Below are 26,346 nucleotides of genomic sequence, written 5' to 3' on the forward strand. Positions count from 1 at the left end.
AAGACCTTGGAAGAGCAAATACCCGGGATTAGGAGGCCGCGCTGCAAATCTGATTCAATTAAGTAACAGCATTTACTGAGCGAATGACCGACAGCTAAATATAGAAGACGATATATAAAGAGCAGAAGTAAATACCATGGTCAACGCACTTACCAACAACACCAGAGCCATGACCAAACCTGGTACACAGAACATTGTGCAGCTTATTCACTATTGTACATACAGTACATTACCTTACTGATCCTATAGTGAACCTCAGTTATATCCTGTGTTATACTCCAGAGCTGTGCTCACTATTCTGCTGGTGCAGTCACTGTGTACATACATTACATTACTTATCCTGTATTATACTCCAGAGCTGCGCTCACTATTCTGCTGGTGCAGTCACTGTGTACATACATTACATTACTTATCCTGTATTATACTCCAGAGCTGCGCTCACTATTCTGCTGGTACAGTCACTGTGTACATACATTACATTACTTATCCTGTATTATACTCCAGAGCTGCGCTCACTATTCTGCTGGTGCAGTCACTGTGTACATACATTACATTACTTATCCTGTATTATACTCCAGAGCTGCGCTCGCTATTCTGCTGGTACAGTCACTGTGTACATACATTACATTACTTATCCTGTATTATACTCCAGAGCTGCGCTCACTATTCTGCTGGTACAGTCACTGTGTACATACATTACATTACTTATCCTGTATTATACTCCAGAGCTGCACTCACTATTCTGCTGGTGCAGTCACTGTGTACATACATTACATTACTTATCCTGTATTATACTCCAGAGCTGCGCTCACTATTCTGCTGGTGCAGTCACTGTGTACATACATTACATTACTTATCCTGTATTATACTCCAGAGCTGCGCTCACTATTCTGCTGGTACAGTCACTGTGTACATACATTACATTACTTATCCTGTATTATACTCCAGAGCTGAGCTCACTATTCTGCTGGTGCAGTCACTGTGTACATACATTACATTACTTATCCTGTATTATACCCCAGAGCTGCGCTCACTATTCTGCTGGTACAGTCACTGTGTACATACATTACATTACTTATCCTGTATTATACACCAGAGCTGCGCTCACTATTCTGCTGGTACAGTCACTGTGTACATACATTACATTACTTATCCTGTATTATACTCCAGAGCTGCGCTCACTATTCTGCTGGTGCAGTCACTGTGCACATACATTACATTACTTATCCTGTATTATACTCCAGAGCTGCGCTCACTATTCTGCTGGTGCAGTCACTGTGCACATACATTACATTACTTATCCTGTATTATACTCCAGAGCTGCGCTCACTATTCTGCTGGTACAGTCACTGTGTACATACATTACATTACTTATCCTGTATTATACTCCAGAGCTGCGCTCACTATTCTGCTGGTACAGTCACTGTGTACATACATTACATTACTTATCCTGTATTATACTCCAGAGCTGCGCTCACTATTCTGCTGGTGCAGTCACTGTGTACATACATTACTTATCCTGTATTATACTCCAGAGCTGCGCTCACTATTCTGCTGGTACAGTCACTGTGTACATACATTACATTACTTATCCTGTATTATACTCCAGAGCTGTGCTCACTATTCTGCTGGTACAGTCACTGTGTACATACATTACATTACTTATCCTGTATTATACTCCAGAGCTGCGCTCACTATTCTGCTGGTACAGTCACTGTGTACATACATTACATTACTTATCCTGTATTATACTCCAGAGCTGCGCTCACTATTCTGCTGGTACAGTCACTGTGTACATACATTACATTACTTATCCTGTATTATACTCCAGAGCTGCGCTCACTATTCTGCTGGTACAGTCACTGTGTACATACATTACATTACTTATCCTGTATTATACTCCAGAGCTGAGCTCACTATTCTGCTGGTGCAGTCACTGTGTACATACATTACATTACTTATCCTGTATTATACTCCAGAGCTGCGCTCACTATTCTGCTGGTACAGTCACTGTGTACATACATTACATTACTTATCCTGTATTATACTCCAGAGCTGAGCTCACTATTCTGTGACTTTTATACCATTGTGTATCTGCAGATCTCCTTATGTGTGGACATTCTCTATCCTTACATGTAATTTAATCACATAGGTGCAAATTGTGTATCGCCATTACTGTGACTGCAGCTCTGGATGTAACTGGTGTATTAGACATGATGTAACTGTGTGTAAGATAAGATAAGACAAGTATTTGCAGAGTTGCTGAACTCTTGTATGTGGATTAGCCTGTGAGGGTTAATGTTGGGGCTCTTCTGCTTATACCGCGGTGTGTACAGCTGTGACTTCACCATTGTTCACACTCAGTCATATCCTCCACAAGGCAGCGGATAGATCTCTGCTGTAGTTATACCTATGGGCCGCTGAAAAATGAGGGAAAGAGACATTTCCCATGTGGAGGATGAGAGTAGTAGTCCCATGTAGTCACGTGTAGTCACTGGTGGTTTCCATGTGTGAGGATGAGCTGCGAGTGGTCAGTTTGGTGAATGCTGATGGTCCATGATATGTGTATATACATGTATACACAGAGCGCAGCGTGCGGAGCAATCCAGGATACAATATCCGGCACTGCAGGATAATAAATCTCTGCACTTAGATCCCGGATAATAAGAGTCCAGTGATACTGCCATATAATATCTGCTGAGAAGGCAGCGAGGACGCGGCTCAGATTGTGGGGAAAACTACATGATACATAATATACTGTAATATGTGTATAATACATAATATAATACCGTAATACTGTGTATAATACATAATAATAGTGTAATACTGTGTGTAATACATCATATAATACCGTAATACTGTGTATAATACATAATATAATACCGTAATACTGTGTATAATACATAATATAATACCGTAATACTGTGTATAATACTGTAATACTGTGTATAATACATAATATAATACTGTAATACTGTGTATAATACATAATATAATACCGTAATACTGTGTATAATACATGATATAATATCGTCACTGACGGGTAAAGGCGATACAAAAAGTGACTGGTGTTTGCCTATATCTATTAGAAGTCATATTGCATTAATGCTATTATTTTAATAGGCCATTTTTTTAATGAAACTTTATTAAAGGTTATGTTTTATAGATTTGCTCCTGCAGAGACTTTTCATGATATAATATCGTAATAATGTGTATAATACATAATACTGTAGTAATGTATATAATACATAATAATACTGTAATACTGTGTATAATATATAATACCGTAAAAATGTGTGTGATAATATATGCAACAATGGAGTGTTTTTAACCGTAGAAAGTTACATAATATATTGCTATGAAATGAATGGAGAGATTGATATGAATTAGATAGATAGATAGATAGATAGATAGATAGATAGATAGAGTGTTTGCCAAAAGTATTGGCCCCCCTGCAATTCTGTCAGATAATACTTAGTTTCTTCCAGATAATGATTACAATCACAAATTCTTTGGTATTTTCTTCATTTAATTTGTCTTCAATGTAAAACCACAAAAAGAATTGTCAAAAAGCCAAATTGGATATAATTCCACAGCAAACATAAAAAGGGGGTGGACAAAAGTATTAGCACTGTTTGAGAAATCATGTGATGCTTCTGTAATTTGTGTAATTAACAGCACCTGTTACTTACCTGAGGCACCTAACAGGTGGTGGCAATAACTAAATCACACTTGCAGCCAGTTGAAATGGATTAAAGTTGACTCCACCTCTGTCCTGTGTCCTTGTGTGACCACATTGAGCATGGAGAAAAGAAAGAAGACCAAAGAACTGTCTGAGGACTTGAGAAGCAAAATTGTGAGGAAGCGTGAGCAATCTCAAGGCTACAAGTCCATCTCCAAAGCCCTGAATGTTCCTGTGTCTACCGTGCGCAGTGTCAGTAAGAAGTGTAAAGCCCATGGCCCTGTGGCTAACCTCCCTAGATGTGGACGCAAAAGAAACATTGACAAGAGATTTCACCGCAAGATTGTGCGGATGGCGGATAAAGAACCGCGACTAACATCCAAACAAGTCCAAGCTGCCCTGCAGTCCGAGGGTACAACAGTGTCACCCCGTACTATCCAGCGTCAGCGTCTGAATGAGAAGGGACTGTATGGTAGGAGACCCAGGAAGACCCCACTTCTTACCCACAGACAGAAGCCAGGCTGGAGTTTGCCAAAACTTACCTGAGAAAGCCAAAACCGTTCTGGAAGAATGTTCTCTGGTCAGAGGAGACAAAAGTAGGAGAAGGCCTCAACATAGAGATTACAGGAAAAAGAGAAGAAGACGCCCCCTACAGTCAGACATGGCGGAGGTCCCTGATGGTTTGGGGTGGCTTTGCTACCTCTGGCACTGGACTGCTTGACCGTGTGCATGGCATTATGAAGTCTGAAGACGACCAACACATTGTGCAGCATCATGTAGGGCCCAGTGTGAGAAAGCAGGGTCTCCCTCAGAGGTCAGGGCTCTTCCAGCAGGACAATGACCCAAAACACACTTCAGGTCAGCACTAGAACATGGTGGTGAGAGAAAGCCCTGGAGACTTGTAAAGTGGCAGCAATGAGTCCAGCCCTGAATCCCATAGAACACCTGTGGGGGAGGGGGAGAGATCTCTTGGTGGCAGTTTGGAGAAGGCCCCCTTCACATCTCAGGGGGGACCTGGAGCAGGAGCCAAAGAAGAAGGGTCTAAGATTCCAGCAGAGCCTTGTAAGAAACTCATTGCTGGTTAGCGGAAGCGGTTGTGCGCAGTTATTGTGTCTAAAGGTTGTGCTACCAAGTATTAGGCTGAGGGCGCCAATACTTCTGTCCGCACCAGTTCTGGAGTTTTGTGTAAAATGATCAATGATGTGACTTTTTTTTCATTCTCTTTTGTGGTTTTTCATTGCAAGAAAAATAACTGAAGATATTACCAAAGAGTTTGTGCTTGTGATCATTATCTGGGGACACCGAGGATTATCTGACAGGACTGCAGGGGGCGATACTTATACTGTATATACCCTGTGTCACTTATATACTATATAAGAGTCTGTGCTGTGTAATCATTATCTGGGGACAGCGAGGATTATCTGACAGGACTGCAGGGGGCGATACTTATACTGTATATACCCTGTGTCACTTATATATATATATAAGAGTCTGTGCTGTGTAATCATTATCTGGGGACACCGAGGATTATCTGACAGGACTGCAGGGGGCGATACTTGTGGCCAACACTGTAGATAGATAGATAGATAGATAGGAGATAGATAGATAGATAGATAGATAGATAGATAGGAGATAGATAGATAGATAGATAGATAGATAGATAGATAGATAGATAGATAGGAGATAGATAGATAGATAGATAGATAGGAGATAGATAGATAGATAGATAGATAGATAAATAGATAGATAGATAGATAGATAGATAGATAGATAGATAGATAGATGATAGATAGGAGATAGATAGATAGATAGATGATAGATAGGAGATAGATAGATAGATAGATAGATAGATAGATAGATAAATAGATAGATAGATAGATAGATAGATAGATAGATAGATAGATAGATAGATAGATAGATAGATGATAGATAGGAGATAGATAGATAGATAGATGATAGATAGGAGATAGATAGATAGATAGATAGATAGATAGATAGATAGATAGATAGATAGATAGATGATAGATAGGAGATAGATAGATAGATAGATGATAGATAGGAGATAGATAGATAGGAGATAGATAGATAGATAGATAGATAGATAGATAGATAGATAGATAGATATTATGTAGATGATTTGCTATAGATTGTCTTGTATCTCAGTTTTTTCTCTTTCTCTCCTCAGTTACAGACATTTCACACCAGCGCCCCCTGCAGGACCATAGAGGAGCTCAGTAGCGGTGTGGCCATGGCGCAGGTCCTGCAGCAGATGTAAGTGTTGGTGTATACGGCGGATCCTCTTGCGCTGTCTCTGTGTCTTTCTCTCCGCGTTACATTTGTAGATTCCTTCTTACTACTATTGAATAGATATGATGTGTTATAAGGGCCCCTGAGTCCCATCTGATTATACCGCCCCCTGCTGGGGCCCTCAGAGATTAGCTATACTCTGTAGGTGAACTGTGACTCAAGTGCTCAGTTTTCCTGCAGCGCCACCATAAGAGACTTGCGGTATTACATGGTGCCTATTGACACCAGTGAGTAGTTTGTATAATACATGGGGGGAGGGGGGTTCTGGGTTGTCCAGGGATTGGCGCTGTCTGTAGCCATCCTGTACCCCGGCTGCCAGCTGAGGGTCTCACACACAGGACCGCCTGTCCTGGGACATTGTAGTTAGGATTTGCTTTCCCTTTTCTGCACTGACAACCTGTAGTGTAACCCTGTATAGATAATCCGGCGGCCTCGCACACTGCGAGCTCTGCCAGGCCCAGACCTGCTGAATTATGTATGTACACTGAGACTGGCAGGAGGCCCGGGCACTGCCGGAGCACCATATCCCAGAATACACTGCTGCCTATAGATGGTATACAGTATAACCTCGCCCCCTCCCCTGTATTCAGTACATATATCCTGCTCTGCCGGTTCTCTGGTGTCCATAGTATACATGGACTGAATACAGACGGCGACTAGGGGTCTGCCTAATCCTAAAGGGGGCTTCGGGGCCTGCTCATAGCACAGCTCAGTGGGGGTCTCACCTCCCCAAATGATGGCTGGGCTCTTCATTTTATTTACCTTGCATAGCGCCATGTATGTTGTAGTGGCTGTGCTTGGTGCTGCAGCTTACCCTGAATTGGACTAAAGTGTAGAGAGCAGCAATAACAGGCGCGGCCACTGCAAAATCCAAGGCACTAGGCCTCATAGCAATGAAGGGGACGTGGCACAAACATTAAAGGGGTTTATGCAGGGTAACTGGAAAAATTGGGCAATGGGAGGGTAAAATAAAAAATTGATTCTCCTCTACCCCCAGTCCTGTGTCCCGTATTCTCTCCAGTGTTGGCACTGGCTGGGCTGGACGGGCAGAGGCTCAGGTGACTGTACCCACCAATCCCTGGCCTCAGAGGTCACATGATTAGTACTGGTGATGTCACTTCTGATGTGTCACGTGACCACTGAGGCCTGTGATTGGCTGCAGAGGTCACCTGAGCCTTCTTGCCTCCAGCCCGACCAGTGCCGGCACCTGAGAGAATAGGGATGTACCACCTGAACCATGGGCCGGGGGGGGGGGGGGGGGGGGGGGGGGGGAGTATCACACTAATCAGTTGTCATGCCAGGAGACGGACCCTCTGATCTGATCTAAGGATTGCTCATCTATGTTGAAGTGCTGGAAATCCCAGTGAATATGGAGGAGCCGTGTGACATGGTGGTCACCTCCCCCCCCCCCCCCCGTCCAAATAAGGTGCCAGGGGGTGTGAGTGGCTGAACCTGGTGGGTTTATTATTGGGCTATCCATTACCCAGAACTAGGCAATGTTTATAGATAAATGGTCTGATATCAACATGTGGCCTAGACAGACGTGTCCTCTACTGACAGCAATGGGGTGAAATGTTATCTATATAAATATATAAGCAGAGATAAAGAAATGGGTCATGTTGTTTAAAAAGTATGTGCGCCCATATTTAATTCACTGATTCATTGTGTCCTATAGAGATAGCGCTTATTTTCATGAGGCCTGGTTAGCTCGGATAAAAGAAGATGTTGGAGAGAACCGAAGGATAAAGGTATGTGATATCTAAGATAATCGGAAGAAAGTATGAATGAGCTGAAGTGGCCTGGAATGTGTGAACAGGTTCAGCAGGATCTGCTGGTCACTGTGTACATACATTACATTACTTATCCTGTATTATACTCCAGAGCTGCGCTCACTATTCTGCTGGTGCAGTCACTGTGTACATACATTACATTACTTATCCTGTATTATACTCCAGAGCTGCGCTCACTATTCTGCTGGTACAGTCACTGTGTACATACATTACATTACTTATCCTGTATTATACTCCAGAGCTGCGCTCACTATTCTGCTGGTACAGTCACTGTGTACATACATTACATTACTTATCCTGTATTATACTCCAGAGCTGCGCTCACTATTCTGCTGGTACAGTCACTGTGTACATACATTACATTACTTATCCTGTATTATACTCCAGAGCTGCGCTCACTATTCTGCTGGTGCAGTCACTGTGTACATACATTACATTACTTATCCTGTATTATACTCCAGAGCTGCGCTCACTATTCTGCTGGTGCAGTCACTGTGTACATACATTACATTACTTATCCTGTATTATACTCCAGAGCTGCGCTCACTATTCTGCTGGTGCAGTCACTGTGTACATACATTACATTACTTATCCTGTATTATACCCCAGAGCTGCGCTCACTATTCTGCTGGTGCAGTCACTGTGTACATACATTACATTACTTATCCTGTATTATACTCCAGAGCTGCGCTCACTATTCTGCTGGTACAGTCACTGTGCACATACATTACATTACTTATCCTGTATTATACTCCAGAGCTGCGCTCACTATTCTGCTGGTACAGTCACTGTGTACATACATTACATTACTTATCCTGTATTATACCCCAGAGCTGCGCTCACTATTCTGCTGGTGCAGTCACTGTGTACATACATTACATTACTTATCCTGTATTATACTCCAGAGCTGCGCTCACTATTCTGCTGGTACAGTCACTGTGTACATACATTACATTACTTATCCTGTATTATACCCCAGAGCTGCGCTCACTATTCTGCTGGTGCAGTCACTGTGTACATACATTACATTACTTATCCTGTATTATACTCCAGAGCTGCGCTCACTATTCTGCTGGTACAGTCACTGTGTACATACATTACATTACTTATCCTGTATTATACTCCAGAGCTGCGCTCGCTATTCTGCTGGTGCAGTCACTGTGTACATACATTACATTACTTATCCTGTATTATACCCCAGAGCTGCGCTCACTATTCTGCTGGTACAGTCACTGTGTACATACATTACATTACTTATCCTGTATTATACCCCAGAGCTGCGCTCACTATTCTGCTGGTACAATCACTGTGTACATACATTACATTACTTATCCTGTATTATACTCCAGAGCTGCGCTCACTATTCTGCTAGTACAGTCACTGTGTACATACATTACATTACTTATCCTGTACATGTAGGGATATATGTGAGGTTTTTGCTGCAGTTATATAACCAGGCGCTTTTATAGTTTCCTCATAAATCCAGGACATGTAATGCGGTGTAGTAAATAGCAGGGTGTGCGGTATAAGATTATACAGGTGGCTGTAGACTATTCTGAGCTATTTATCGCTGTATTACTCTATGACCAGTGCACAGTCCTATAAGTTGGTATGATCGGTCACATGACTGTGGTGCACATTTGGGCTCTAGCATATTCAGTGATATATAGGGGTGCATGTGCTGCCATATATCCGTATATCAGTGAGCAGATATATTTGGGACGTTGGTTTTTTACAATGACGTTGGTTAATTCTGCTTTTTTTGTTTCCAGATCAGTAACCTAAAGAAGATTCTGCAGGGGATTGTGGATTATTACCGGGAGGTAAGAGCAGACGGGCGTGTATAGCGATCTCCCCCCATGTCCTTGTGTCGTGCAGCCCCTCCTCCGACACGTTCTCCGCTTCTCACTTTAACACATTTCTATCGTTTTTACCATTTCCAGGTCTTAAATCAGCAGATTTCCGAATATCTCCTCCCAGACCTCAGCAGAATTGCAGAAACCTCGGATCCCACAGAGATGGGGCGCTTACTGCAGCTGATATTGGGGTGCGCCGTCAACTGCGACCAGAAACAAGGTGCGGTGCAATAGCGGGAAACAATCCAGCTCCGAAAGGGGGCGCAGCGCTCTCAGGTTGTAGTAGAAGCTCTGCAGTGTCTTGTTCTATGGAGGAGCTCCGTCCTCACGTCGTCTTATCTTCTCCTCCATTCAGAACACATCCAGACCATCATGACCCTAGAAGAATCCGTACAGCACATGGTGATGACCGCCATCCAGGAGGTAAGGAGACCCCCGGGCCGTACACTCAGTCAGTGCCCGTACACGGTACTAGAGCGGGGCTGAGGTAGTCAGGTGAGCGACAACCATGGCCCCAGATGAGATATTTGGTAACTCTTTGTGGATTGTGCCTTACAGCTGATGAGTAAGGACGCCGTGGATTCTCCAGCCATCGAGTCATCCGGAGATCTGGAGCAGCAGGTAATATGTCCGACCGCTCACCGGTGTCACGTATGTATGACAGTGACAGGGCGCTGACCCGGAGCATTGGGATTGTAGTGGAGATTCTAATAGTAAGTGCATGTGATGGGATTGCTGGGTGTGCAGGTCTCTGAGATATCCACACGGACTCTCCTCTGATCTGTATACAGTATATAGTGAGATCTGGCTCCATAGCACAGTGTATGACTCCCATCATCTGCTGCTTGGGAAATAGTAATGTATTATGGTCGTCTTACCTGTCCCCGCCACACCCTGAGCCGCCAGGGCTGAGTCACCCCGGTAAGCGTCGTGTCTGTATCTGCCCGCAGTCATCAGGATGCCGTGTGTCACTTTTATTAGAACACATGAAGACGTTATTGGGACCGGGCCCCGGCTTCATAGTCACACTAAATTATAAGGCTGCACAGCCGGGCCCTAAGTCCCCAAGCTTCTATATGGCCGCTAGTAAACCACAGACAGATGCTTTGTATTGTGGAACAACATGCTGATGACTTATATATACAAAGAGTATATGACACCGAGGAGTAGTATACAAGAACTGGTGTCACTGAGTGCCCAGACATTACCTCTATATATTACCCCATGTATGTACCACTATTACCCCCATCTATGTACCAGTGTTACCCCATATACATACCACTATTACCCCGTGTATGTACCACTATTACCCCATGTATGTACCAGTATTACCCCCATCTATGTACCAGTGTTACCCCATATACATACCACTATTACCCCGTGTATGTACCACTATTACCCCATGTATGTACCAGTATTACCCCCATCTATGTACCAGTGTTACCCCATATACATACCACTATTACCCCATGTATGTACCACTATTACCCCATGTATGTACCAGTATTACCCCCATCTATGTACCAGTGTTACCCCATATACATACCACTATTACCCCATGTATGTACCACTATTACCCCATGTATGTACCACTATTACCCCCATCTATGTACCAGTGTTACCCCATATACATACCACTATTACCCCATGTATGTACCACTATTACCCCATGTATGTACCAGTATTACCCCCATCTATGTACCAGTGTTACCCCATATACATACCACTATTACCCCGTGTATGTACCACTATTACCCCATGTATGTACCAGTATTACCCCCATCTATGTACCAGTGTTACCCCATATACATACCACTATTACCCCGTGTATGTACCACTATTACCCCATGTATGTACCAGTATTACCCCATGTATGTACCAGTGTTACCCCATATACATACCAGTATTACCCCGTGTATGTACCACTATTACCCCATGTATGTACCAGTATTACCCCCATCTATGTACCAGTGTTACCCCATATACATACCACTATTACCCCATGTATGTACCACTATTACCCCATGTATGTACCACTATTACCCCCATCTATGTACCAGTGTTACCCCATATACATACCACTATTACCCCATGTATGTACCACTATTACCCCATGTATGTACCACTATTACCCCATGTATGTACCAGTATTACCCCCATCTATGTACCAGTGTTACCCCATATACATACCACTATTACCCCATGTATGTACCACTATTACCCCATGTATGTACCACTATTACCCCCATCTATGTACCAGTGTTACCCCATATACATACCACTATTACCCCATGTATGTACCACTATTACCCTATGTATGTACCAGTGTTACCCCATGTATGTACCAGTATTACCCCATGTATGTACCAGTATTACCCCATGTATGTACCAGTGTTACCCCATATACATACCAGTATTACCCCATGTATGTACCACTATTACCCCGTGTATGTACCACTATTACCCCATGTATGTACCAGTATTACCCCCATCTATGTACCAGTGTTACCCCATATACATACCACTATTACCCCGTGTATGTACCACTATTACCCCATGTATGTACCAGTATTACCCCCATCTATGTACCAGTGTTACCCCATATACATACCACTATTACCCCGTGTATGTACCACTATTACCCCATGTATGTACCAGTATTACCCCCATCTATGTACCAGTGTTACCCCATATACATACCACGATAACCCCGTGTATGTACCACTATTACCCCATGTATGTACCAGTATTACCCCCATCTATGTACCAGTGTTACCCCATATACATACCACTATTACCCCGTGTATGTACCACTATTACCCCATGTATGTACCAGTATTACCCCATCTATGTACCAGTGTTACCCCATATACATACCACTATTACCCCATGTATGTACCACTATTACCCTATGTATGTACCAGTGTTACCCCATGTATGTACCAGTATTACCCCATGTATGTACCACTATTACCCCATGTATGTACCAGTGTTACCCCATATACATACCACTATTACCCTATGTATGTACCAGTGTTACCCCATGTATGTACCACTATTACCCCATGTATGTACCAGTGTTACCCCATATACATACCACTATTACCCTATGTATGTACCAGTGTTACCCCATGTATGTACCACTATTACCCCATGTATGTACCAGTGTTACCCCATATACATACCACTATTACCCTATGTATGTACCAGTGTTACCCCATGTATGTACCACTATTACCCCATGTATGTACCACTATTACCCCATGTATGTACCAGTGTTACCCCATATACATACCACTATTACCCTATGTGTGTACCAGTGTTACCCCATGTATGTACCACTATTACCCCATGTATGTACCAGTGTTACCCCATATACATACCACTATTACCCTATGTATGTACCAGTGTTACCCCATGTATGTACCACTATTACCCCATGTATGTACCAGTGTTACCCCATATACATACCACTATTACCCTATGTATGTACCAGTGTTACCCCATGTATGTACCACTATTACCCCATGTATGTACCACTATTACCCCATGTATGTACCATTATTACCCTATGTATGTACCAGTGTTACCCCATGTATGTACCAGTATTACCCCATGTATGTACCACTATTACCCCCATCTATGTACCAGTGTTACCCCATATACATACCACTATTACCCCGTGTATGTACCAGTATTACCCCATGTATGTACCAGTATTACCCCCATCTATGTACCAGTGTTACCCCATATACATACCACTATTACCCTGTGTATGTACCACTATTACCCCATGTATGTACCAGTATTACCCCATCTATGTACCAGTGTTACCCCATATACATACCACTATTACCCCATGTATGTACCACTATTACCCTATGTATGTACCAGTGTTACCCCATGTATGTACCAGTATTACCCCATGTATGTACCACTATTACCCTGTGTATGTACCAGTGTTACCCCATATACATACCACTATTACCCCATGTATGTACCACTATTACCCCATGTATGTACCAGTATTACCCCCATCTATGTACCAGTGTTACCCCATATACATACCACTATTACCCCATGTATGTACCACTATTACCCTGTGTATGTACCAGTGTTACCCCATATACATACCACTATTACCCCATGTATGTACCACTATTACCCTATGTATGTACCAGTGTTACCCCATGTATGTACCAGTATTACCCCGTGTATGTACCACTATTACCCCATGTATGTACCAGTGTTACCCCATATACATACCACTATTACCCTATGTATGTACCAGTGTTACCCCATGTATGTACCACTATTACCCCATGTATTTACCACTATTACCCCATGTATGTACCATTATTACCCTATGTATGTACCACTATTACCCCATGTATGTACCACTATTACCCCATGTATGTACCACTGTTACCCCATGTATGTACCAGTATTACCCCATGTATGTACCACTATTACCCCATGTATGTACCACTGTTACCCCATGTATGTACCAGTATTACCCCATGTATGTACCACTATTACCCCATGTATGTACCACTGTTACCCTCGCGACCACCATCACAATGTCAAATATTTCATGATTTTCTTTCAGCTGAAGAGATCTCTGGAATTACTCCAGGAAGCAGAATCTGAAAAGGAAGAAATGAGACAGCGATGTCAAGAGCTGGACCTGCAGGTAAGTGTGTCTGACACCCGACTACTGGTTACTATGTCTGACACCTGACTACTGGTTACTATGTCTGACACCTGACTACTGGTTACTGTGTCTGACACCTGACTACTGGTTACTGTGTCTGACACCTGACTACTGGTTACTGTGTCTGACACCTGACTACTGGTTACTGTGTCTGACTACTGGTTACTGTGTCTGACTACTGGTTACTGTGTCTGACACCTGACTACTGGTTACTGTGTCTGACACCCGACTACTGGTTACTATGTCTGACACCTGACTACTGGTTACTGTGTCTGACTACTGGTTACTGTGTCTGACACCTGACTACTGGTTACTGTGTCTGACACCCGACTACTGGTTACTGTGTCTGACACCCGACTACTGGTTACTGTGTCTGACTACTGGTTACTGTGTCTGACACCCGACTACTGGTTACTGTGTCTGACACCTGACTACTGGTTACTGTGTCTGACACCTGACTACTGGTTACTGTGTCTGACTACTGGTTACTGTGTCTGACACCCGACTACTGGTTACTGTGTCTGACTACTGGTTACTGTGTCTGACACCCGACTACTGGTTACTGTGTCTGACACCTGACTACTGGTTACTGTGTCTGACACCTGACTACTGGTTACTGTGTCTGACACCTGACTACTGGTTACTGTGTCTGACTACTGGTTACTGTGTCTGACACCCGACTACTGGTTACTGTGTCTGACACCTGACTACTGGTTACTGTGTCTGACTACTGGTTACTGTGTCTGACTACTGGTTACTGTGTCTGACTACTGGTTACTGTGTCTGACTACTGGTTACTGTGTCTGACACCCGACTACTGGTTACTGTGTCTGACTACTGGTTACTGTGTCTGACACCCGACTACTGGTTACTGTGTCTGACACCTGACTACTGGTTACTGTGTCTGACACCTGACTACTGGTTACTGTGTCTGACACCTGACTACTGGTTACTGTGTCTGACTACTGGTTACTGTGTCTGACACCCGACTACTGGTTACTGTGTCTGACACCTGACTACTGGTTACTGTGTCTGACACCTGACTACTGGTTACTGTGTCTGACACAGTCGCCTCTTTTGTGCTTGTCATTGTTGTTCTATGTACACAGAGGTTTTTGCGCACTATCTATACATCAGATCAGGCGGGGGTTAATGAGTAACGCGCCCATCAGACATTCGGATTGCTGGCCCTGCTCCCGCACCTCCTGGCAGACCCGTCGCTTGTATTTGCTGCCCTTGATGTGGTCCTGAGCTGCATCCCCTGCACCTGTTTTATAACATTACCCCTTATATAAGGGCGCCGGTACTTATGCAATGCACGGCGGATTCATAACCTTCACCTGTAGCTGCTCAGACACTATTACAACATCTTTCATGTATAGTCTCCAGCAGCCGCTATTGTATAGTGAGGCCCCGAGGACAGTCAGGTCTGCTCAGTCCCACTATTAGGGTATGTTCCTCCATGTCAGCATATCCTTAATATGGAGGATGTCCATAAACAAGGTAGGTTAACCCTGGAAGTGCCGTCTCTTGTCCTGGATGTCCCAGCCCAGAGTAACATTCATGTAGATAATAGATAAGGCAAAGGCTGGAGAGCACAAGGTGCGGATTTTGCATTGTAGGGGCGGATGTCCTCATCGTAAGTAACACATCCTACACCTTTACACTTGACCTGTGTGTCTTCATGGCGACAGACTACAAACCTGCCCTGTGTAGTCTGATCCGGCTGTCACTCCGCTGCACGTGTCTCCTCTTCTACAGGCAGGGAGGTCGGAGAGACGTTAGGAAGAAGGAAATGACAAGCAACACTTTGCAATAAGGAAACATTTTGGGATGGGGGGGTGTGGGATCACCTTTAATACTAAACCCAATGAACCTTTTAGGTGCACATGTCCCCATAGGATTAAGCCGCGAAGTGTCCATAAGTGTCCCAAACTCCTTATACACAGCAAATCATATGACCCGTCTTAAAGGGGTTCTCTCTGTAAGATTGATGGCCTGTCTTCAACATATAGCGGATACAGTTGCCATTTAGCGGATACAGTTGCCATTTAGTGGATACAGTTGCCCCATGAGTATTGTGCACCCACAAAATTAATTAGGAAATCTCTGTATATTCCACTTAAAGGGACACAGCGCAGTGATTTTTGTCATATCCGTGTATGATGTTTGTTCCTCTTCACGGGCAGACCTTACCCCATTAGTGGCCATCTTTATCAGACTGATCGCTGACTCGGCGGCCCCCGGGTGTCCTCACAACTTGGCCTCTTCTTTGGTTCTATTTTCAGAACCACCTTGAAAACTATTGAGTAAATAGAGCGGACGTGCAGCGAGCGGGACGTGGAGAACAAGTCTGTGTGTGTGTGTTGTAATAGATAAGACTATTCCCAGCTACTAAATATGGACTACGGAAGGCGCTTCTATATCAGGGGGCTTCAACCTGTGCACCCCTCCCCGAGCTGCCGTAACACTACAATGTCCATCACACCCGGACACTGTGCATTTAGCAGGGGACTAACTTTTAGGAGGTCCAGACCCATCAGCCTTGACTTTGTGTAGATAGTTTATCTATAAGCTGACAACTGGCTGTAACATGTAGTGGCCGCCGCCATGTTATGGATAGATTACCATCATTGAGATTCTATAGGATAAAACCTGCACGGATCGACTCATAGATCAAGTCTGATCCAGGTGCAGGAGACCTGGTGCACTCGTCTGCTCCCATTGTGGTGCACATTGTGTACATGGTGTGCAGATTGTGGACTTGTTATGTCCATATAGAGCTGCAGGCCTGAGGCTTGGCCCCGCACCGCTCACTATCTGAATGGATTATCCTCCTTGTTCCCATCAGGTGGCCGGTCTACAAGAAGAACGAAACAGTCTCCTGGCAGAGATTGAGCTGCAGAACGAACGGTTAAACCAGTTAGACTCCTCCGAGGAGCCATCCACTGCCATGGCCAAGAAATATCTCCAGATACAGCTGGAGCAGCTGCAGGAGGAGAACTACAGGTAACAGAGGAGCCGCGGGTCACCCAGAGGCCTTGTCTGAAGAATACAGAGTAATCCCTGTACTATACAGTGCCCACAGCTGGGAGCTGATGTCTCCATACACTGTATAATGGCAGGGTGCCGCTACTGCAGATAAAGCTCCCTATGAAATAGTATGGCGCCTCCTGGTGTTCAGAGTGTATAGTGGTGAGCTGAGTGCTGGTGGGCACACATGATCTCCCACCGCCTAGTCCTATGGTAGTACAGCAGAGGGGTGTGGGATGTAAGGGCCTACAATGTCAGCTGCTGGAGGGGGAAGAAGACTGATTCTGACCAGAGCCCGCCACACAACAGAATCGGGGAGGAGGGGGACAAAAAAGCAATACAAATATGAGAAATAAATGAATGGTAGAAACCCTGGAAATGACTTTCTTTGACAGACTTGAAGCTGCAAAGGACGACTACCGGGCGCACTGCGAGGAGCTGGAGAGGCAACTGATCGAGACGCAGAACAGGAACGATGAGCTGGCCAGCCTGGCGGAGGAGTCGCGAGCCCTGAAGGATGAAATCGACGTTCTTAGGTGAGCTAAAGACTATATAAAAACACTACACGTATGGTGTCCGTCAGGGGATAGATATAGGCATGTTTATATAGGCACATTATATAGGTACTTCATATATACATGCACTTTATTTATATGCACATTATATAGGCACATTATATAGGCATATTATATAGGCACTTCATATATACTGTATATGCACTTTATTTATATGCAGATTATATAGGCACATTATATAGGCACTTCATATATACTCGTATATAGGCTCATTATATAGGTACATTATATAGGCACATTGTATAGGTACATTGTATAGGTACATTATATAGGTACATTATATAGGTACATTATATAAGCACTATATATAGGCTCACGGCAGCAAATTGTATTCACGTTGCCCAAATCCTTTCAGAACTACATCTGATAAAGCCACAAAACTGGAATCTACGGTGGAGTCGTACCGCAAGAAACTGGAGGACCTGAATGACCTGCGACGACAAGTGAAATCTCTGGAAGACACAAACCTCATGTACATGCACAACACGGTCAGCCTGGAGGAGGAGCTAAAGAAAGCCAACGCCGCCCGCGCCCAGCTGGAGACGTATAAACGGCAGGTAAGGACTAGAGATGGAAGATTGATTTTTTGTCCGGTGCTCCCTGCGGCTCCTCTTGTGGCCTCCTTTGGTGATGTCACATGCTTTAATGTCAGCCGTGATTGGGCCTCTGCAGTCACATGGGGCACACTGATGTCATAATCTGGACCCAGAGGGAGGAGCGGACACCGTGAGGTGAGGGAAGGTGAGTATAACTTATTTTTGTCCCTTCCCCTGTTATACTCTGCGGACTGAAGAGACCCCGCAGTATAATTGTGTCACCTCGGGTTGAACCTAAAACTTTTGGAAAAGTTGGGTTGAATTCAAACCGGTTTGGTCATCTCTAGTAAGGACTTATGTGACTGTCCGTGGGTGAGGAGCGTCTCACAAGGACATTCCCTGATCTTAGGAGGCTTCTTACCTCACATCTTCGTCATCTCTTATGTCCTCAGGTCCAGGATCTGCACAACAAGCTGTCTATGGAGACCAAGCGAGCGGACACCCAAGCCTATGAGATGTCCCGACTCCAGGAGAAGCAGGAGGCCCTGATAAAAGAGAAAGAGGTAATTACTACTCTGACCACTAAGGGGTGTTAGGGACAGTTCACACACATGCACTGTCAAGAGCTAAATATTCTACTTTTGTGCCACTTTATAGCGACTGATCGACCAGCGAGATGCTCTGAAGGAGACCAATGAGGAGCTGCGATGTTCCCTGGTGCAGCAGGATCACCTTAACCAGTCTGGTGAGTCTAGGAGGAACCAGTAGGGGGCGCAGCACAGGACACTAATGAGGACTTACCCTGTATGGTGCTTGTGAGGACACAACTATCACTAACCCTCACCCTTGTATTTCTCTAGGGGAATCTGGATTGAAGAACACTGACAATCTCGCCGCCGAACTTCTACCAGTGGAATATCGGTGAGTAGCGCGGCCTCTTGGGTCAGTGTGTAGTGATAACCCCTAAGTCTGGTCTCTCTGCTCTCACATACTTTGTAGGGTGCCCCCTACTGTCATATACTTCTTACAGTGCCCCCTACTGTCATATACTTCTTACAGTGCCCCCTACTGTCATATACTTCTTACAGTGCCCCCTACTGTCATATACTTCTTACAGTCCCCCCTACTGTCATATACTTCTTACAGTCCCCCCTACTGTCATATACTTCTTACAGTGCCCCCTACTGTCATATACTTCTTACAGTGCCCCCTACTGTCATATACTTCTTACAGTGCCCCCTACTGTCATATACTTCTTACAGTGCCCCCTACTGTCATATACTTCTTACTGTGCCCCCTGCTATCATATACTTGGTTTGGTGCCCACTGCTAAATGATAAAGTTCTGGCAGCCTGCCGTCACCACTAGAGGGCACTTACTGTATACACCTATGCACTGAACTCAGTACTTAAACCGTATGCAGTAAGCTGCCCCTAGTGGTGTCTGCTGGGCATGACAAGTGTATCATTCATGCCGAAGATCTGGAGCTCAGTCACCATGTCAGGTGATATGTAACTGAACTGCAGTCATTGCAGGGAGATGTTCATCAGACTCCAGCATGAGAATAAGATGCTCCGAGTCCAGCAGGAAGGATCTGAGAATGAACGCATTGCAGAATTGCAGGATCAGCTGGAAGAAAAGCAGAGGAAGATGAGCGAGCTGGAGACGGAGAACCGGTGAGAAAGATCCGCCATCTGCCTTACAGATAGCACGTGGCTGAAATGTGACACTATATATACCGAGCAGCTCCAGGGAGGGCTCACAAAGCCAAATGCTTCATGGCGGAGGATGAGGGTTTTACTTACCTGCCGTATACACCGCCTCTGCCCTGTCCCCTCATCAGGTTTAGCTCTGTGCACACCTGCATCGTGGCGTTGGATTCATAACCATCCATTATATTTACATTGGGGTCCATCATATTTACATTGGGGTCCATCATATTTACATTGGGGTCCATTATATTTACATTGGGGTCCATCATATTTACATTGGGGTCCATCATATTTACATTGGGGTCCATTATATTTACATTGGGGTCCACTCTATTTACATTGGGGTCCATTATATTTACATTGGGGTCCATTATATTTACATTGGGGTCCATGGGGGCATTTGCCAGGGCTAACAGTTTCCTCTGGTTGAGCGATTTGTATATTCTGTGCTGACATCTAGTGACTAAATGATGGAACTGCAGCTTCCTGCTACAATGGGGTTTTGGTTCTGAGCCTTGGATATTACCCTGATTATTATCTTGTGTGTCACAGCCTTAACCTGGGCCGTGTGGACGAGCTGCAGCTTCAGATTGCCGATCTACAGAAGTCCTTGCAGAATCAGGGCAGTGAAGCGGAAGGCACCGGAGTAAGTCACAATATTAACACACAACTATTCTTAATACACGAATATAAGACTGATCGTAACGCGCTCATGTCTGTGAACTAACGTCACTCACGTTCTCTTCCAGTCCAACACACTGAAAAAGAAAATCGAGGCACAAATGTAAGTAGGTGCTCAGCCCCCCAATCCAGGAGCGGCTCAGAGCCCCCCCAGAGTAAGGCCTGACCTATATTGTATCTGCAGGGAGAAGCTGAAGGAAGTTCACGATGCCATAGAAACCAAGAAGGAACAGCTGGAAGACCTGGAGCCCGAAACAGCAGACCAGAGCGGTAAGTGCTCAGGTAGCGCCCGCTAGTGGCAGGACCAAAGGGGAAAAGGTAGACGATAAACACGCCCTGATACCTGCACACACACACACCACCCACCCCCCTCTGTCCCTGCCGGCCGTCACCTCCGACTCTCAGTTAGCATACAAAGCGGCTACAATGGTGACAATGGCCACCACTAGGGGGAGCTTACTGTATACAGATTTGTTATTGTCATCACAGGGAGTGACAAGTGACTTAATATCCTGTTATAACAAATCCTCCTCCGTCTCCTACAGCTCAGCTCAGGGTGGAGGAGCTGGAGGCGGCGCTGCGCAAGAAGGACGAAGACATGAAATCCATGGAAGACCGCTACAAGATCTACCTGGAAAAAGCCAGAAACGTGAGTGTAACAGTGGCGCGTGGCCTCTGCAGGCTCAGACGTGGCCTCCAGAAATCATGTACTGTGCCTTTAACTGGTGACACATATCAAGAGGTATATGGTGAAAATGCAGCAGCACCACCTGGAGGATCCTGAGTGTATTGCACATTTTAGTGAAGCTTCCAGTCCTCCAACCTCCCGGGGGTCCTGAGAGTTATAGTATATAGAGAGGATATATTAACCCCTTGTGTCTGTTTGCTTCCCTTTTAGGTAATAAAGACTCTAGATCCTAAATTAAACCCGGCCTCAGCCGAAATTATGTTACTGAGGAAGCAGCTGACGGAGAAGGACCGGCGCATCGAGCACCTGGAGGTGAGAGCAGGAGATGTGCGGGGGGCACTTACTATTAGTATTCTACACCCCACTCATTGTGGGGGCCGCCAGCACGGGGTTAAATGTCCTCTCCCTCCTCATCACAGACCGAGTGTCAGCAGGCGAAACTACGGGAGTACGAGGAGAAGCTCATAGTGACGGCATGGTACAACAAGGTGAGGGGCGCTGCGGGGGGCGCTGTAGGAGATAGATAGATAGATGATAGATAGATAGAAGATAGATAGGAGATAGATAGATAGGAGATAGATAGATAGGAGATAGATAGATAGATAGATAGATAGATAGATAGATAGATAGATAGGAGATAGATAGATAGATAGATAGATAGATAGATAGATAGATAGGAGATAGATAGATAGATAGATAGATAGATAGATAGGAGATAGATAGATAGATAGATAGATAGATAGATAGATAGATAGGAGAGAGATAGATATATAGATAGATAGGAGAGAGAGAGATAGATAGGAGATAGATAGATAGATAGATAGATAGATAGATAGATAGATAGGAGAGAGATAAATAGATAGATAGAGAGATAGATAGATAGATAGATAGGAGAGAGATAGATAGATAGATAGATAGATAGATAGATAGATAGATAGGAGATAGATAGATAGATAGATAGATAGATAGGAGATAGATAGATAGATAGATAGATAGATAGATAGATAGATAGGAGATAGATAGATAGATAGATAGATAGATAGATAGATAGATAGATGATAGATAGGAGATAGATAGATAGATAGATAGATAGATAGATAGATAGATAGGAGATAGATAGATAGATAGATAGGAGATAGATAGATAGATAGATAGATAGATAGATAGATAGGAGATAGATAGATAGATAGATAGATAGATAGATAGATAGATAGGAGATAGATAGATAGATAGATAGATAGATAGGAGATAGATAGATAGATAGATAGATAGGAGATAGATAGATAGATAGATAGATAGATAGATAGATAGATAGATAGATAGGAGATAGATAGATAGGAGATAGATAGATAGATAGGAGATAGATAGATAGATAGATAGGAGAGAGATAGATAGATAGATAGATAGGAGATAGATAGATAGATAGATAGATAGATAGATAGATAGGAGAGAGATAGATAGATAGATAGATAGATAGATAGATAGATAGATAGGAGATAGATAGATAGATAGATAGATAGATAGGAGATAGATAGATAGATAGATAGATAGATAGATAGATAGGAGATAGATAGATAGATAGATAGATAGATAGATAGGAGATAGATAGATAGAGAGATAGATAGATAGATAGATAGATAGATAGATAGATAGATAGATAGATAGGAGATAGATAGATAGATAGATAGATAGGAGATAGATAGATAGATAGATAGATAGATAGATAGGAGATAGATAGATAGATAGATAGATAGATAGATAGATAGATAGGAGATAGATAGATAGATAGGAGATAGATAGATAGATAGATAGATAGATAGATAGATAGATAGATAGATAGGAGATAGATAGAGAGATAGATAGATAGATAGAGAGAGAGAGAGAGAGAGAGAGAGATAGATAGATAGATAGATAGATAGATAGAGAGATAGAGAGATAGATAGATAGATAGATAGATAGGAGATAGATAGATAGATAGGAGATAGATAGATAGATAGATAGATAGGAGATAGATAGATAGATAGATAGATAGATAGATAGATAGGAGATAGATAGATAGATAGATAGATAGATAGATAGATAGATAGATAGGAGATAGATAGATAGATAGATAGGAGATAGATAGATAGATAGGAGATAGATAGATAGATAGATAGATAGATAGATAGATAGATAGGAGATAGATAGATAGATAGATAGATAGATAGGAGATAGATAGATAGATAGATAGGAGATAGATAGATAGGAGATAGATAGATAGGAGATAGATAGATAGATAGATAGATAGATAGGAGATAGATAGATAGATAGATAGATAGATAGATAGATAGATAGGAGATAGATAGATAGGAGATAGATAGATAGATAGATAGATAGGAGATAGATAGATAGATAGATAGATAGATAGATAGATAGATAGATAGATAGATAGGAGATAGATAGATAGGAGATAGATAGATAGATAGATAGATAGATAGATAGATAGATAGATAGATAGGAGATAGATAGATAGATAGATAGATAGATAGATAGATAGATAGATAGATAGATAGGAGATAGGAGATAGATAGATAGGAGATAGATAGATAGATAGATAGATAGATAGATAGATAGATAGGAGATAGATAGATAGATAGATAGATAGGAGATAGATAGATAGGAGATAGATAGATAGATAGATAGATAGATAGATAGATAGATAGATAGATAGATAGATAGATAGGAGATAGATAGATAGATAGATAGATAGGAGATAGATAGATAGATAGATAGATAGATAGATAGATATTTACAGAGCAGCCTTTGTCTTTCAGAGTATTGAGCACCAGAAGTTGGCGATGGAGTCTCGTCTCTCTGGGCGAGGGGGGAAGGATTCCGGCCGATCGTTCCTGTCTCAGCAGCGTCATGTGACCAACTCGAGGAGGAACGTGGCGGTGACCGTACATTCTGCCTCTCCTAATTAAAGCGCAGACGATAACACAAACCCTGAAGTGCACTTATGTATCGGAGTCAGACATGGCGGTGATAGTGTAAGAAGGCGATGCCGGTCATCAGCTTGTGTCTCCCCCTTGTGGACGTTCTCTCGATGTCTTTTATATTTATGTTTCCTCCTGTATATACTGCTAGGACCTGGAATGTTCTGTTTGTTCCTGTAGATGTCGTCTATCACATCCGCCCACTGGAGGCAGCGCTGAGCAGGTGTGTGAGGTTGGCGGGGCCTCAGACCTCGGTGCTGTCACTACTGGTTTTATTGCACTCTTGCTTTGTATCCTCCTGCACATCATGGCGGCCATGGCGGTGTCCAGGAGCGGCGACGTGTTTACGGCGGTGTTACCGATAGATCAACACTTTAACACTATGTCTTAGAATTACGAGGGCTGTGAAATGAGCTGTCGCCGCAGGTGACGTCACCGAGTGATTTTATGTTGTTTTTAAGAATTTCCAGTATTATCCTTTAATTTGGTGCCGGGAATATTATCATTTATTACATTGTAATTGTTAAAGGGAAAGTCTGTGATCAGCAGAACACAAGATGTATATATATATATATATATATATATATATATATGTGTACACTGCGTTCCACATTATTATGCAAAAAGTGTTTCGGAGCGATCAGGTAAGAATTTATTTTGTTTGTCCGTTAAACTCATTGCTGGTGATGTGTATCAGGGCTCCTTGTATCACTGAAAGCAACTGCAGACGCCTGTGCTAATTAGTTTGGCAGGTGTGTCCAATTAGAGGCAAGACTACTTAAGAAGGCTGTCCCACATTATTAAGCAGCATAGATTTTCAGCCAAAATGGGAGAGAAAAAGGAAGTGTCGGCCGCTGAGAAGCCACAAATTGTGGAGTATTTAGGTCAAGGAATGATTACAATCAACATTGCCAAGACACTTCATCGTGATCATCGCACACAAGAAGTATGTAGCTGATTCACAGCACACGCGTGTGCGTGCTGAGAAGGGAAAGATTGAGGACTCTTTCCAACAGACAATTACGTCAGGTTAAAAGAGCAACTGCAGAAACGCCTTGTCATAGCAGCAGACATGTTTGTGAAGCTGCTGGCGCCTCCAACGTCCCCCGGATAACAAGATGCCGGGTCCTTCAGAGGTTTGCACCTGTGCGTAAGCCGTCCTGTCCACCTCCTCTATCCACTGCACACAAGCAGAGACGGCTCCAGTGGGCCAAACAATACATGAAGACTAGAGATGAGCGAACACTGTTCGGATCAGCCGATCCGAACATCACGCACCCATAGAAATGAATGGAAGCACCTGTGACACCGGCCAGTCGCCGGCAAAGTCAGCGTCACAGGTGCTTCCATTCATTTCTATGGGTGCGTCATGTTCGGATCGGCTGATCTGAACAGTGTTCGCTCATCACTAATGAAGACTGACTTCAATTGTTTTGCTCAGCTATGAGTGCCGTGCAACGCTCCATGGTCCAGATGGATGGCGTGGAGGATGGCTGGTTGATGGACACGCCATGCAAACACGGCTACAGCGCCAACAAAGAGGAGGTGGAGTGATGTTTTGGGCTGGAATCATGGGGAGAGAGATTGTCGGCCCCTTTAGGATGCCTGAAGGAGTAAAGATAATAATGCATGTGGAGTTTCTCAAACAGCACAAGAAGAAGAATCGTGCAATTTGCAGCAAGATCATGTTCATGCAACGTTTCATGCTGCAAATAACACATCTGCATCTCTGGCTGCTATGGGCATAAAAGGGGACAAACATGGTGTGGCCCCCCAGGCTCCCCTGACCTCAACCCC

The 26,346-nt window shown here is 43.7% G+C and overlaps 1 protein-coding gene across 2 annotated transcripts in view; it reads left to right on the forward strand.

Moving 5' to 3' along the window:
* The window catches only part of HOOK1 (hook microtubule tethering protein 1), a 36,899-nt gene extending 11,104 nt beyond the window's left edge, over positions 1–25,795 (forward strand). Inside the window, exons 2-22 of one of the 2 annotated variants that reach the window (XM_075287762.1) lie at positions 5,868–5,953; positions 7,665–7,737; positions 9,552–9,602; positions 9,723–9,855; positions 9,991–10,058; positions 10,194–10,256; positions 14,245–14,328; positions 17,201–17,358; positions 17,778–17,918; positions 18,313–18,514; positions 18,946–19,056; positions 19,151–19,238; positions 19,354–19,414; positions 20,029–20,169; positions 20,758–20,851; positions 20,955–20,989; positions 21,071–21,156; positions 21,432–21,535; positions 21,785–21,886; positions 21,994–22,062; positions 24,388–25,795. In XM_075287762.1, the coding sequence (XP_075143863.1) occupies positions 5,868–5,953; positions 7,665–7,737; positions 9,552–9,602; positions 9,723–9,855; positions 9,991–10,058; positions 10,194–10,256; positions 14,245–14,328; positions 17,201–17,358; positions 17,778–17,918; positions 18,313–18,514; positions 18,946–19,056; positions 19,151–19,238; positions 19,354–19,414; positions 20,029–20,169; positions 20,758–20,851; positions 20,955–20,989; positions 21,071–21,156; positions 21,432–21,535; positions 21,785–21,886; positions 21,994–22,062; positions 24,388–24,537 (2,100 nt within the window). In that variant the 3' untranslated portion in view covers positions 24,538–25,795. The remainder of the gene's footprint in view (positions 1–5,867; positions 5,954–7,664; positions 7,738–9,551; positions 9,603–9,722; positions 9,856–9,990; positions 10,059–10,193; positions 10,257–14,244; positions 14,329–17,200; positions 17,359–17,777; positions 17,919–18,312; positions 18,515–18,945; positions 19,057–19,150; positions 19,239–19,353; positions 19,415–20,028; positions 20,170–20,757; positions 20,852–20,954; positions 20,990–21,070; positions 21,157–21,431; positions 21,536–21,784; positions 21,887–21,993; positions 22,063–24,387) is intronic. The other variant, XM_075287763.1, reaches the window with a different exon arrangement.
* Positions 25,796–26,346: the final 551 nt, after the last annotated feature.

The sequence above is a fragment of the Leptodactylus fuscus genome, chromosome 9 (assembly GCF_031893055.1).
Source record: "Leptodactylus fuscus isolate aLepFus1 chromosome 9, aLepFus1.hap2, whole genome shotgun sequence".
Taxonomy (NCBI): Eukaryota; Metazoa; Chordata; class Amphibia; order Anura; family Leptodactylidae; genus Leptodactylus; species Leptodactylus fuscus.